General features: G+C 44.9%; 1 protein-coding gene across 13 annotated transcripts in view; it reads right to left on the bottom strand.

The window, feature by feature from the left end:
- Positions 1-14,380, bottom strand: part of MICAL3 (microtubule associated monooxygenase, calponin and LIM domain containing 3) — a 293,552-nt gene that overhangs the window by 65,486 nt on the left and 213,686 nt on the right. For 10 of the 13 annotated variants that reach the window (XM_014529900.1, XM_014529903.1, XM_005882167.2 and 7 more), the window contains 3 exons: positions 12,834-12,920; positions 10,818-10,958; positions 9,383-9,445 (listed from right to left, as the gene is read on the bottom strand). In XM_014529900.1, coding sequence (XP_014385386.1) covers positions 9,383-9,445; positions 10,818-10,958; positions 12,834-12,920 — 291 coding nt within the window. The remainder of the gene's footprint in view (positions 1-9,382; positions 9,446-10,817; positions 10,959-12,833; positions 12,921-14,380) is intronic. The other 3 variants (XM_014529902.1, XM_014529904.1, XM_014529911.1) reach the window with 3 other exon arrangements.

Below are 14,380 nucleotides of genomic sequence, written 5' to 3'. Positions count from 1 at the left end.
AGAGAGGAAGGGAGAGGGAAAGAGAAAGAGAAAGATCGATCAGTTGCCCAAGCAATCTGACAGGGATGGAACCCACAACCTGTGTATGTGTCCTCATCTGGAATCAAACCCATGACCCTTTGGTGTGTGGGAGGACACTCTAACTACTGATCTACACCAACCAGGGCCTGGAGGTACATTAAAAAATTCTTTTTCAGATCTGCCCTAGCCAGGTGGCTCAATTGGTTGGAGTCTCAACCTGTACACCAAAGGATTTCCTGTGAATTCTAGGTTAGGACACATACTTAGGTTTAGGTTAGATCCCAGTGGGTCAGCAGGTGCAGGGGCAGCCTACTGGTATCTCTGTCACATGGATGTTTCTCTCTCTAAAAATCAATTTAAAAAACATCCTTAGGTGAGAATTAAAATATATATATATTAAAAAAATTTCAGATCTAAAATTTTATTTGGTTCTTTATAAATTTTATTTTTCATTTACATTCAATATCCTATCCTATATAATAAAACCCTAATATGCAAATCGACTGAATGGTGGAATGACCGGTCACTATGAACTGACCACCAGGGGGCAGATGCTCAATGTAGGAGCTGCCCCCTGGTGGTCATTCAGAAGCCGGGCTCACGGCTGGCAAGTGCAGTGTAGGTGGCGGGAACCTCCGTGGCAGCACTAAGGAGCAGCGAGCCGAGCGGTAGGGAGCAGCAAGCAGGCGGATGGTAAGGAGCAAGGGGTCCCGACTATGAGAAGGCACAGGCTGGGCTGAGGGACCCCCACCCCACGCCCAGTGCACGAATTTTGTGCACTGGGCCTCCAGTCTACACACACACACACACACACACACACATATGCCAAGTGACTGGAAGGGCGGAATGACCGGTTGCTATGACATACACTGCGGTCAAACAGAATGACCAGTCACTATGACGCGCACTGCAGCGGCCAACTGGCCTGATCGGGCTGCCGATCAGACCCCCCAACCTCCCACAGCCCTTCCCCCGGCCGGCCCCGCCCACATTCCCTCCCCCCCTCCGGCCTGGCCCTGGTTGGCCTCCATTGGGGTGGGCCAGCTGGACCCCACCTATGCACAAATTCATGCACCGGGCCTCTAGTTGATGTATAAAAAGACATAGATTTTTGGGTGTTTTTTTGGATCTTGCTACATTGCCAAATTAATTTATTAAATCTAGTAGATTTTTGGTGGTGTTTTTAGGTTTTTAATGCACAATACCATGTCATCTGCAAATAATGAGTTTTTCTTCCTCTTTCCAATTTGGATGCCTTTTATGTTTTCTTCTTGTCTGATTGCTATGTCTGGGCCTTCCAGTACTATCCTATATAATAAAAGCCTAATATGCTAAGTGTCTGGTTGACCGGTTGGCTGTTCAAGCAATCAAAGTGTAATATGCTAATGGTATGCTAAGGCCACTCAACCTCTTGCTATGATGTGCACTGACCACCAGGAGGCAGACACTCCGACCAGTAGGTTAGCTTGCTGCTGGGGTCCAGCCGATTGGGACTGAGCAAGATGGGCCGACCATGCCCTGGAGCCCTCCCACCGTCCCTCCCTGGCCCCGATTGTGCACCAGTGGGGTCCCTCGGCCAGGCCCGCACCCTCTCACAATCCGAGACCCCTCGGGGGATGTCAGAGAGCGGGTTTTGGCCTGATCCTGCAGGTATAAAAGGTTAATATGCCAATAGACAGAACAGCAGAATGACCAGTCGCTATGATGCGCACTGACCACCAGGAGGCAGACGCTCAACGCAGGAGCTGCCCCCTGGTGGTCCGGGTGCTCCCACAGGGGGAGCGCTGCTCAGCCAGAAGCCAGGCTCATGGCTGGCAGCGCAGCGCCAGTGGTGGGAGCCTCTCCCGCCTCTGTGGCAGCGCTAAGGATGTCGGACTGCCCCCGAGGGCTCCTTGACTGCGAGAGGGTGCAGGCTGGGCTGAGGGACCCCCCAAGTGCACAAATTTTGTGCACTGGGCCTCTAGTATTGAATAAGAGTGGTGAAAGCGGACATCGCTGTCTTATTCCTGTTCTTAGGGGAAATGGTTTTAGTTTTTGCCCATTGAGTATGATGTTTGCTGTAGGTTTGCCATATATGACCTTTATCCTGTTAAGATATGCTCCCTCTATTCCCACTTTGCTGAGAGTTTTGATAAAAAAATGGGTGTTGGATTTTGTCAAATGCTTTTTTTTTGCATCTATTGATATTATGTGATTTTTGTCTTTCAATTTGTTTATGTATCACATTTTTAAAAAATATATATTTTATTGATTTTTTACAGAGAGGAAGGGGGCGGGACAGAGAGTTAGAAACATCGATGAGAGAGAAACATCGATCAGCTGCCTCCTGCACACCCCCTACTGGGGATGTGACCACAACCAAGGTACATGCCCTTGACTGGAATCGAACCTGGGACCCTTCAGTCCATGGCCGACGCTCTATCCCAGGGGTCCTCAAACTTTTTAAACAGGGGGCCAGTTCACTGTCCCTCAGACTGTTGGAGAGCCGGACTATAGTTAAAAAAAAAAAACTATGAACAAATTCCTATGCACACTGTACATATCTTATTTTGAAGTAAAAAAACAAAACGGGAACAAATACAATATTTGTATCTGCATGTGGCCCGCGGGCCGTAGTTTGAGGACCCCTCCTCTATCCACTGAGCCAAACCGGTCAGGGCATGTATCACATTTATTGATTTGCAAATATTGTACCAGCCTTGCATCCCTTATGGTCATGATGTATGATCTTTTTAATATATTGCTGAATCTGAGTTGCTAATATTTTGTTGAGAATTTTAGCATCTGTGTTCACCAGGGATATTGGCCTATAATTCTCTTTCTTTGTAGTGTTTGTATCTGGTTTTGAAATTAGGGTAATGCTGGCCTCATAAAAAGAGCTTGAAGTGTTCCTTCCTCTTGGATTTTTTGGAATAGTTTGAAGAGGATAAGTGTTAGTTCTTCTTTGAATGTTTGGTAAAAGTCCCCTGTGAAGCCGTCCAGTCCTGGGCGTTTGCTGGGAGTTTTTATTTTATTTTTATTATTACTGCTTCTATTTCATCAGTTGTTATTGGTCTATTCAGGTTTTCTAATTTTTCCTGATTCAGTTTTGGGATATTGTATTTTTCTAGGAATTCTTCCATTGTCCAGTTTGTTGGCATATACTAGTAGTTGTTCATAGTATTTTCTTACAATCCATTGTATTTCTATGGTGTCAGTGGTTACTTCTCCACTTTAGTTTCTGATTTTATTTGTTTGTGTCCTCTCTCATTATTTCCTGATGAGTCTGGCTAACGGCTCATCAAGACTGTTTATCCTTTCCAAGAACCAGCTCTTGTTTCATTTATTTTTTTGTATATATTTTTTTAGTCTCTATGTCATTTATATCTGCTCCAATCTTTATTATTTCCTTCCTTCTACTTACTCTGAGCTTTTGTTGTGGGTTCTCTTTCTAGTTCTGTAAGTTGTAGGGTTAGTTTATTATTATTATTATTTTTGTTTGTTTTTTTGAGGTAGTCCTGTAGTGCTATGAACTTCCCTCTCAGGACTGGTTTTGCTGTGTCCCAGAGATTTTGGGTTATGTGTTCATTTTCATTTGTTTCCCAGAAGATTTTTTATTTCTTTCTTGATCTTGTTGGTAATCCATTCATTGTTTAATAACATGTTATTTAGCCTCCATGTATTTGAAAGTTTTGGATGTTTTACTGTAGTTGATTTCTAATTTCATTCCACTGTGATCTGAGAAGATGCTTGATATGATCTCAATGTTCCTCAACTTGTAGAGACTAGTTTTGTGTCCTAACATGTGGTCTATCTTTGAGAATGACCCATGTGCACTTGAGAAAAATGTCACAGCTTTGGGTGAAATGCTCTATAAATGTCAATTAAATCATCTGATCCAGTGTGTCATTTAGAGTCACCATTTCCTTGTTAATTTTTTGTCTGGAAAATCTATCCAGTGAAGGCAGTGGGGTATTAAAGCCCCCTACTATGACTCTGTTGTTGTTGATCTCTCCCTTGAAGTCCTCTAAAATTTTTTTATTGTTTTTGTTTAATCCTCACCCTAGGGTATTTTTCCATTGATTTTATTTTATCTAAATTTTTTTAAAAAAATATATTTTATTGATTTTTTACAGAGAGGAAGGGAGAGAGATAGAGAGTTAGAAACATCGATGAGAAACATTGATCAGCTGCCTCCTGCACACCTCCCACTGGGATGTGCCCGCAACCAAGGTACATGCCCTTGACTGGAATCGAACCTGGGGCCTTTTAGTCCACAGGCCGATGCTCTATCCATTGAACCAAACCAGTTAGGGCTGATTTTAGAGAGAGTGGAAGAGAGAAGGGAAGACAGATAGGAAAATGGATGTGAGATAAACACATTGATTGGTTGCCCCTGCATGCGCCCTGACCAGGGCCCAGGCTGGGGAGGAACCTGCAACTGAGTTAGGTGCCCCTGACCAGAATTGAACCTGGGGCCCTCTGGTCAGTAGGCTGACACTCTATCCACTGAGCCAAACTGACTAGGGCCTCTAGAAGTTTTTTTTTTTTTTTTTTAATATGTTTAGATGCTCCTATATTGGGTGAATATATGTTTACCAGGGTTATATCCTCTTGTTAGATTGATCCCTTTAGTATTATGTAGTGACCTTTGTTTTCTCTTGTGATGGCCTTCATTTTGAAGTCTATTTTGTAAGATATGAGTATTGCTACTCCAGCTTTTGCTTCATTTCCATTTGCATGGAAAATGTTTTTCCATCTCTTCACTCTCATCCTGTGTGAGTGTTTTGTTCTGAGGCAGGTCTCTTGTAGACAACATATAGTTGGGTCATGTTTTTGTATCCATTCAGCTACCCTGTGTCTTTTAATTGGAGCATTTAGTCCATTTATATTTATGATTATTACTGACAGGTACTTATTTATTGCCATTTTAATTCTGTATCCCTAGATTTCTCCCTTTATTTCTTCTCATTACAGCAGACCCTTTAGCATTTCTTGTAATGCTGGCTTGGTGGTGATGTATTCCGTTAGCCCTTTTTTATCTAGGAAGCTCTTTATTTCACCATCTATTTTGAATGATAGCCTTTCACTCAAAGTAATTTTGGTTTCAGATCCTTGCTTTCCATTACCTTGAGTACTTCATGCTATTCCTTTCTGGCCTGAGAGTTTCTGATGATAAATCAGGTGTCAGCCTTATGGGAGCTCCTTTGTAGGTAATAGTTTGCTTTTCTCTTGCTGTCTTTAAGATTCTCTCTTTAATTTTTGTCATTTTAATTATGCTGTTTCTGTGCATGGGCCTGTTTGGGTTCTTCTTGCTTGGGGTTTCTGTGCCTCCTGGACTGTGTGACTTTTTCCTTTACCAGGTTAGGGAAGCTTTCTGCCATTATTTCGTCAAACATGTTCTCTATCCCTTTCTCTCTTTCTGCCTCTTCTGGCACACCTACTATTCAAATATTGTTACATTTCATGTTGTCCCACAGCTCCCTTAAGCTGTCCTCTTGTTTTTCTTCTTGGTTCTCTGAGTGAGTGATTTTTCTCAACCTTATCTTCTAATTCACTAATTCAATCCTCAACTTCCTCTAATCTGCTGTGCATTCCTTCCAATGTGTTCTTTGTGCTCTGATATCCTTTATTTCCTGTTTTCATAGTTACTATATCTTTTCTCATGCTGTTGAGCATCTTTACCATCATTATTCTGAACTCTATATCAGATACATTTCTTATCTCCATTTCATTTATCTCTTCTGGAGAATTCTCGCTTTTCATTTGGGGGTTGTTTCTTTGTACCCTCATTTTGGCTGCCTGTTTGGGTTTGTGTCTATGTATTAGGTTGATCTGCTATGCCTCTCAATCTCTAGTGTGGACAGTGTCAAATGTTGTTTCTAACTAATTAGATCAGGCAAAGATGCTAAGCCTCCAGAGATCACCTCTGTCTACCAACTGATAGGATTCAGTCTTGAATATCCCTCAGGCAATCCTCCACAGGTGTGGTGAGTGTTTTTTCAACAGGGTGGGGCAATTGCTTTTGCCTGGAGGCTAATTGTTATTCTCAGTCTCTTAATGGGCCTCAGAAACTCATGTGGGGCAAGGTGTTTTCCAATAGGGTAGGTCAGTGGTCGGCAAACTGCGGCTCTCGAGCCACATGCGGCTCTTTGGCCCCTTGAGTGTGGCTCTTCCACAAAATACCGACTTCTGCGCATGGGCCACGAAGTTTCAATCGCACTGTACATGTGTGCCCGCACGCGGTATTTTGTGGAAGAGCCACACTCAAGGGGCCAAAGAGCCGCATGTGGCTCGAGAGCCGCAGTTTGCCGACCACTGGGGTAGGTCCACTGTCTTCCCCCCAGGCAAAGCTGCCTGTATAGCAAATGTCTGCATGATAAAATGATCTCTGCAGCTTGAGGGAATGACTCAGCATAGGACATTGGGGTGTCTGCCTTTTGAGCTCTAACCCCAGAGTTCCTGATCCTGGCTTCTGCTCACACAGCTCCAATCCACTCTGCCCTCCCTCTGCTGGAGCACAAGGTATACTGCACTGCATCAGCTTCAGTTGTGCATTAGCCCTTTAAGAGGGTGCCTGCATTTCCAGCCATCTCTCCCTGGCAGACAGCAATCTGGCTGCTTTTCACATCCAGATGTTACATAGATACCCCTCTCAGTTCTGGTGCTTTCTGTTTGGGGGCCCAGCTTGGGGATTTGACCCCAGAATTCTCAGTGGCAACCCCTCACAGCTAAGATATCTCTCTGGAACTTCAGTTGCTGTCTGTGGCAGCCCGGCCAGTCCTTTCATGCCTCCACCCCTCCTACCAGTCTCTATGCAGTCTCCACTTTCCATCTTTGATGATCAGGGTTCTCTCCAGCAAGTCTTCTGTTGATTATTCAGTTAAGTTTTTCTGTATTTTAGTTGTAATTCCAGTTTGGTCCTTGCAGTGTGTCCGTGCAGCATCCACTTACTCTGCCACCATTTTTAATCTCCCTCAAATCATTCTTAAAGGTTTTCATTTAGGAAAAGGGCTTATGCTCTTGTTTGCAAATACAAGAGCCTGAGGATCAAAGCCCAAGGGAAGGTGGGTGGCAGAGGATCTGGCTGTAGCACAGCTGGATGGATTTCTTACAAGGTTATGTTGAATTTGAGAGGACAGCTATGTAATGACTGGGCCACTGTCTGCTCACAGGCCAGCCTTGTGAATCTGTACCCCATACCTGAAGGTTGTGCAGAGTGAGTGTGGCAGAAACATAAGCATGGTCCCTGGGGTCAGGGTACAGTGAAAATCAAGGAAGTGCCTACCTTTTGGGGTAGGAAGAAGGGAAGGGGCACTTTGAAGACACTGGCAATGTTTTATTTCTTGACTTTTTGCTTTTAATAATTCCTTAAAAGCTGTGTACCATCCTGTGTATACTGAGCTTACTAAAAAGTGGGTGCTGGTTTTTACATGCAGCTTTGGAGAACTATACTAAAGAGGTCTGGAGTGTTCCAGGACAAGTTCTAGACTGGCAAACCGATAATGTCACATTCCCCCTTGAGATAGCAGAGCAGCTCACAGAGCTGGCAAAGCCAAGATGCATTCCTATGACAATGGCATCTGCTGAGAAAAGACTGAGGGATACTACCCAAATATTTCCACAGCTTTAAAACCTCTGTGTGGTAACACTGCCATTGGTCACTCAAGGAAGTCAGTTTATCAACACCAGAAAGTGGGACCTCTGAGGTACAGACAAATCTCTGTGCTCCTCACACCTGAGCTTTCTGTCTAGAGAGCAAGTTCATGGTTGTACTACCCCATTGCTGACAATGCTGGCAGACACTGCTCCTTCCCTAGAATCTTTCTCCTTGGCACCACCCCAACCTGGAGGGAACTCAACCTGGGCCTGTCGTGGAGAGGCTCATTGTGCCAATACGTGTGCTCAAATGACTCTGAGTGCCTGGGTATCAGGTGGTAACTTTGCACTATTGTTGGTAAGCACAGAGGAGACCAAGGACCAGACACCTCATCTGCATAGGGCAAGGCACACTGCAATGCATCAGCTTCAGCACAGGCCTGACCCTCATACTCACGTGTTTCTCATTATGAGTTTCTACTAAGAAAGGTCTGTTGGAGAGTCAGATGGGTGAGAAGTTTATAGTCCTTGAGAAGAACCATTGTCACATATATCAACACAAATAAGTGAGGAGTATCAGTACAGCACCAGATGTTGAGAGACACAGCTTGGGGGATGGAACTGGGGATTAGAGCCAGGTTAAGATGGAGTGCAGGGGGCTAGAAGCTGCCACACACTATGGAAGCCAGAAATCACTGCCACACTTAACCGCCAGCTAGGAAGTCCTGACACCTCAGTCTTGTTCAACCATTCTGGAGATACAAACTGACTAGGAGAGAGTGAGCAGCAGTTCCTATACTCAGAGCTAAGACTCTGGTTGAGTTCTCCCTGCTGTATGCAGGAAGGTGCCTCTAATGGTGTGCTCATGCCCCTTTCCTCTGCTGCCTGTGAGGACAATGTGCTGGATGGGAAGAGGCTGGTGGTAAGATCCATGAGTTCCAATCCTGCCCATCCCAGAAATAACCACTGGCATATTGGTTCTCACCCAGGGTCACTTCTGCCCTTCCCTGAATGTTAACTGGTATTGTATAGAGGCACTTTTGGTTGCTTTATGGATGGGAGTGGGAGTGGAGACTGCACTGACATTTAGAGGGTAGAGGCCAAGGATTTTAAGCATCTTGCAATGAAAAGAACTGTCCTGCCCCAAATGCCAGGAACCCCCTCGTTGAGAAACACCTCTCCAGAAAAGTTTCAGAAGGACAACTGAGGTTTCTTAGCTACCCCTTGGCTTAATTACTTAAAGAGATACTTTCACCTTAGTCTGAGGACCCAGCTGATTATGCCCAGCATGTCCATCTGCTTTTAGCTGAACAACACCTGCCCTCCTTTGCTTTCCCCTTTTCACAGATAAGTTTTCCATCGGTCCCCCTGAGTACCGACTGCCTCCTTCTCTAATATTTCAGTAGGTTTGTGGAATATTAACTGATTTCTTTATTTTTTTTATTCCTTTACTTTCACACTCAATTAACTTCTACAGACTTTAGAGCTCAGTGCTAAAAATGTTTCTTTAGCTTTGGCTTTTATCCAACCTCTGTTAATTAAAATCAGTGTCTGTCTCTGTCCTGCCTATACTTACTGCCTCTGGATCTTCCCTGAAGAATGTGGGGTGCGTGTCTTGTCCATGCAAGGATGGGCTGCCTGAGTGAGGCATGCACATTCCCCCACCCTCCGCCTTTGGCATGCACTAGTGGTAGGATCAGAATTCTAGTGTTAAGATATCAGCAGAGCTGCCAAGAAACAGTTGTTATGGTGAGTGGAAAGAGAACAAACATCACCAGACTACCTCCGGACACTGTCTCCAGCCAGGCCTGAACTGCTGCACGGCGTATGGAGGGAAGGTCAGGCACTGAATTTAAAACAGACGATAAATACAAAGTTACACAGGAATAAGTGTTCCCAGTGAGGAAAGTTGAGGACAACCCTAAAGTCCAAAACAAAAGAAAAACTAAGATGATGTTACGGCCAGGGGCCTATCCAGAACTGACCAGGGTATCAGTCCAGGAGAGGAAAGAAAACACAGGGAACACAGGGAGGGGCAATACAGTTTCAAGGCTGCAGAGATAGCTCTATATTGCAGGCAGTGTGACATTGTCCCAGGTCAGCAGGGTCTCTCTCTTCCACTCCTGCATAACTTCTAAGTACATTAATAAACCAACAAAAAAAGATAAAATTGATTTTTAGAGAAAGGAAGGGAGAGGGAGAGAGAGAGAAAAACATCGATGAGAGTGAAACATCAATCGGCTGCCTCCTGCATGCCCCCTACTGGGGATCAAGCCCGAAACCCAGGCATGTGCCCTGACTAGGAATCGAATCAGACGACACCCAATCAACTGAGCCATATTAGCCAGGACGCTTCTGGATACATTTATATTGCTGTAGAAATAGTTAACTGAGGTTGTTTTTGCCGATAGGTGAAGATTTGGGGCAGAGGAGAATCAAATGACCCCATTAAAGGCTGTTTCATGAGTGCAGGGACCACCCCCTTGTATACTCAGAGACTTGCATGGTGTGTGGCTCTCCATCAGTTCCAAACAGGAAGAGACAGAGGTTGATGATCTGTATTTAGAAGATGGGTATGGGGAGGTCAGAAGGTGTGAGAATGACATGGCAGCTGACACAGCCCTCCACTTTTTTTCTTTTATTGCTTGCTATTCCTTAAAAGAATCCAGAATAAGGTTCATCTTCATCCCACTGTGGAACACAGATCATCTTGCCTACAACTTAGAGCTAACTATTAGAAATTATGCTAAATACTTAGAGTCTCCTTGATACAAATTTCTTCTTAAAACTTAATTTCCATTCAAACTATGCTTCCCCTGCCCCCATCCTGACAATGCACATTCACACCCAGACACACTCCATGAGGAAAGGACCAGAATATTCTACCAAGTGGAGAAAGAATAACCCTACCTAGTAATATGAGGGAAAGAAAGCAATTCTCAATTTCTTCAAGATCAAGTTTCATTTTTCTATTTTGCTTTGGGGGAGAAGGAACCCATAACCTCTTAACCCACAGAGAACTTTACATATTCTCACACAAAAGCCCAGGGCAGTGGCCACCATTAACACCAAGAAAATGAAATGTTCTGTCAGCTCTTGCATTTGATTAAACTGATGGCTTTGGCCCTGACAGAAAAATACTCTGCAGCAAGCAGAGGGGTTGCAGAAACAGAATATGCTCCTAGGGGCCTCAGGTCCTTGGATCCTGAAGCAGTTACCTCTAGAAGTGGAGGGCTCAGAGGTTGGTACCGTTCGCTCCTCCTCCTCTTTCTCATGAACATGTGTCCAGTGCACATCAGCCTGAATCTCCAAGGGATCGGTTGCATTTATGATCTGCTGTAGCCGCTGACTCCCAGCTACTGCACCAGGTTCAAAGGAGACGAGAAAGGGAGAGATGATGGGGAAGAAGAAAGGAGAAAATAAACAGTCAAGGGAAGGAGGGAATGAAACACCACAGGAAAGGAAACAGAAAATTTACCATATTTGCTAGGATCATGAATCAGAAAGAGGCAAAAAATTGAGAATATGTGGGCACATGCAAACACACACACAAGGGACTTCTACTCATCTAATTTGATGTTGTCATTTCAAGTTTCACATACACTTAATTTCAATGAGATTCATACATTCAACTCCAATTCAGAAAGAACTTTCCTTTCTGATGCTCTTCTCACATTAACTGCATTCGAGGGACCCAAATGCCAAATTAGAAAAAAAGAGCACATTAAAACTGGTCCCTGAGGGCAATCTCTCTAGAGGTCATGAGTACTGAGCTGTTACCCAGTATAGTGGGAGATCCCCGAGGATGCACTATAAATGCTCCTTCTGTTGGTCACAAAGCAAGGTGCTTACTGCCACCTGCCATGCTTCTCTTTGACAGTTGAGTCAAGAGAGAGGTGGAATGGGACAGTGCCATTCTGCTATGAACCAGCCAATCACATAGGATAGAAATGTACTTTCTTGGTACTTTAGTTTTTATCTTCTGGAGCTAGAGATAGAAAAAAATTCCCCACCCATTCTATAAAAGGCCTCGTGCTGCATACACAGGGATACAGCTATGGGAGAAGATGGAATTAGGAGAGGCATGGTTGGAGAGGAAGCAGAGCTCCATCCTGTAAATTCCCAAAGCTTTGGAAGTACATGGGTAGATAATACCTCTCTGTATTTTCTGAGGTGAAAGCCCTTTGTCTTTAAATTCCATTTGGTGCCCCATTGGTCACAAGACCTAGTTTCTCAGCTAAATGAGAACTCACCAGAGTCCCTCATTTTATTCTTGCTGTCAGAGCCCAAGGGGTCTGCATGTGGCCCTGCCCTGTGGGATCCCTGTAATCAGTGCTTGGACCAGGCCATACAGTTGGGTTAAAATAAAGGAACAGCCAGGAACATGGGGGAAGGGATACTATAGAAGGGAGGATGGCTTTTCAGGCAGCAAGAGCAGGTGCCACCTGATCTGAAGGACTCTGTCATTCCTGATGGGAACCTGTTTTCAACAACCTAACTGTATAATATGCTTTGGCTTTATTACTATAAAGACAATCTATTAATTTACAAGCAACAGAAAATGTGATATAGGCAGAAAGTGCCAAAAAGACCACCAAATGTGGATATGGGCAGTACGCTATGTTAAACACAGAGCTGCAGGTCACTATAGATTCACGGATGTTTCTAAGGCCAATTAGTTTTTATGGTGCTGGATGGGGCTGAATCACAGCAAAGTCACCAAACAGAATGAATGTCTTAGGGAAGATAAGTCAAAGAGAAAAATGTTGGGCCCCTTTTCATCCTCCTGGCAACAAAGGGAAGAGAGTGAATCTTCTCCCTGGAGCCTTGAGGACTTATCTGCCAGCACTTTTCTTTCCCAGGGAAATGTTAAAAGGCACCATGGAGGGAGGTTCTGGGCATCTGAACCACTGCTGGGAGTTGTGATGTAATGTGAGGCTTTCTGCATTAGAGAAGAAGCCAGTCTTAACTGGATGAGGGGAACTTGCAGCAGAACATATGAGGGGCATTGTAAGGCTGCTTCTGGAGTCTTCTCTGATTTCCTCTTGAATCTCTGTCTCATGTGCTATTTTGTACATGACCATTCATGAAGACTGGGCCCAGGAATATGTGCCAAAGCCTGTCAGAGCAGCTCTATAACACAGATATTTTCATGTGGGACCTGCTCTTGGAGGCAGATTGTGAAGGCTACCAGGGAGCCAGGGTAGAAGGTGGGCAAGAGGCAGAATGGGTACCTTTACATGTACCCGAATCTTCTTCCTTTGACGGACACTGGAGCCACTGGCCTTGTAGTTCTCTGTCCCAGGGGCAATACTCCCCTTCTACAGAAGGGGGAGTCAGACACCCACAAGTGGGGATAAACAGGGAGAAAAGAGAAGAGTAAGAGTTATCTTTAAGTGGAAGGCAATAATGTCCTGTCATTGTCTACACAGGCACTGAAGTCCACTGCTCAAGGCACACAGGCTAGAAGTCAAGAACAAAGGCCCAGTGTTGGCAGAATTTGCTGGTATGTGTGTTTTTCTATTTAAAGTCCATCCCCTGGTCTTGATGCCAGGTCCAGGTCTGGGAAATTAAGTCTGTGTGAGGGAAGACAGGGCTAAATGCTCCTGCAAAGGAAATAGGCTGTGATCCTAAGCCATGTCTGGGGCTACAGGCCACCAAACATATTAATCATCAGATGGAGATAATGATGTCTGGAATGATACAAACAAAATACCTTTCCCTGAAAGAGCTGTGAACACGCTCAACCCCTATGACTAGCAGGGATGTAAGGCCAGTGATGGACCATATGCCAGAGACACAGCATATGGAAAAAAGAACCCAGTGTCAGGTTCCTGACCCAGGGCCTGCCTCCTTCTACACATAAAACTGAGTAAGGGGGGAGGGGCAGTGCAACCTGGTGGGTTCTACCTCAGCAGAAGAACCAGGTGGAGAGAAACTCCTTAGGAAGCCTGAGTGCATGTCCTGCCTCTGACAGTTCATGCTGATGTGGGCACCTCAAGGTCATGTCAGCATGTGCTTTCTTTCTGCCTGCTGTGCCTAATCAGGCTTGGGGTCTTACAGTGACACAGCCCCCCGAGACTACTCAGTAACATGCATACTGGCTGGTAGGACTCTGTGTCTGGCCAACACTTGGTCCTTGCTGTGCCAGAGAAAACAGACCCTGGGATGGATGGGGCAGCGGAACCATCTAGTGCCAATTCCACGTGCCCAGGCTATCCAGAACTGACTGCTCTTCTGATGGCTTGGAGGAATTGGTGCTCACCATGCCTCCTGGCGAGTATACAGGGAATAGTCATGGCATCGCCCTCAGAGGAACTCGGGTCTCTATCTGCCCATTTTCTTCTTTACCACCTATCAGCCAGGAGAGGGAAAGAATGACCCTCTCTTACACAGGCAAGAAAAGAAAGCCCAGCAAGTTCTTCCTTATTCACTCAAGGACACACAGAACCAGATATAGAGACAGAGTTGGGACATCTTGAGTCCAAACCAAGAGAACATTTCAGAGCCAACCAGACCAACTCAATGCTGAAACTGATGCTCCTTCTCAGAACACTGGTCCAAACATGCTACTACACATCATTGACTAAACACTGTCCAGTGGGCCCCCAGCTCACAGCTCCCTCCTCAATGACAGCAGCTCTGAATGGATGTGAGTGAGGTTCAATCTTTGCAGCCTGCAATATCGAGGATTAGGTGTTAGGGAATCCTCTAGAAAGCTAAATTCCCTTTCTTTATTAAAATAAACCTCATTCACTGAAACTAAAGGGGAAAAAAATAG

Source organism: Myotis brandtii, unplaced genomic scaffold, assembly GCF_000412655.1.
Source record: "Myotis brandtii unplaced genomic scaffold, ASM41265v1 scaffold7, whole genome shotgun sequence".
NCBI classification, from domain to species: Eukaryota; Metazoa; Chordata; class Mammalia; order Chiroptera; family Vespertilionidae; genus Myotis; species Myotis brandtii.
This window is presented reverse-complemented; position numbering and strand designations above follow the sequence as displayed.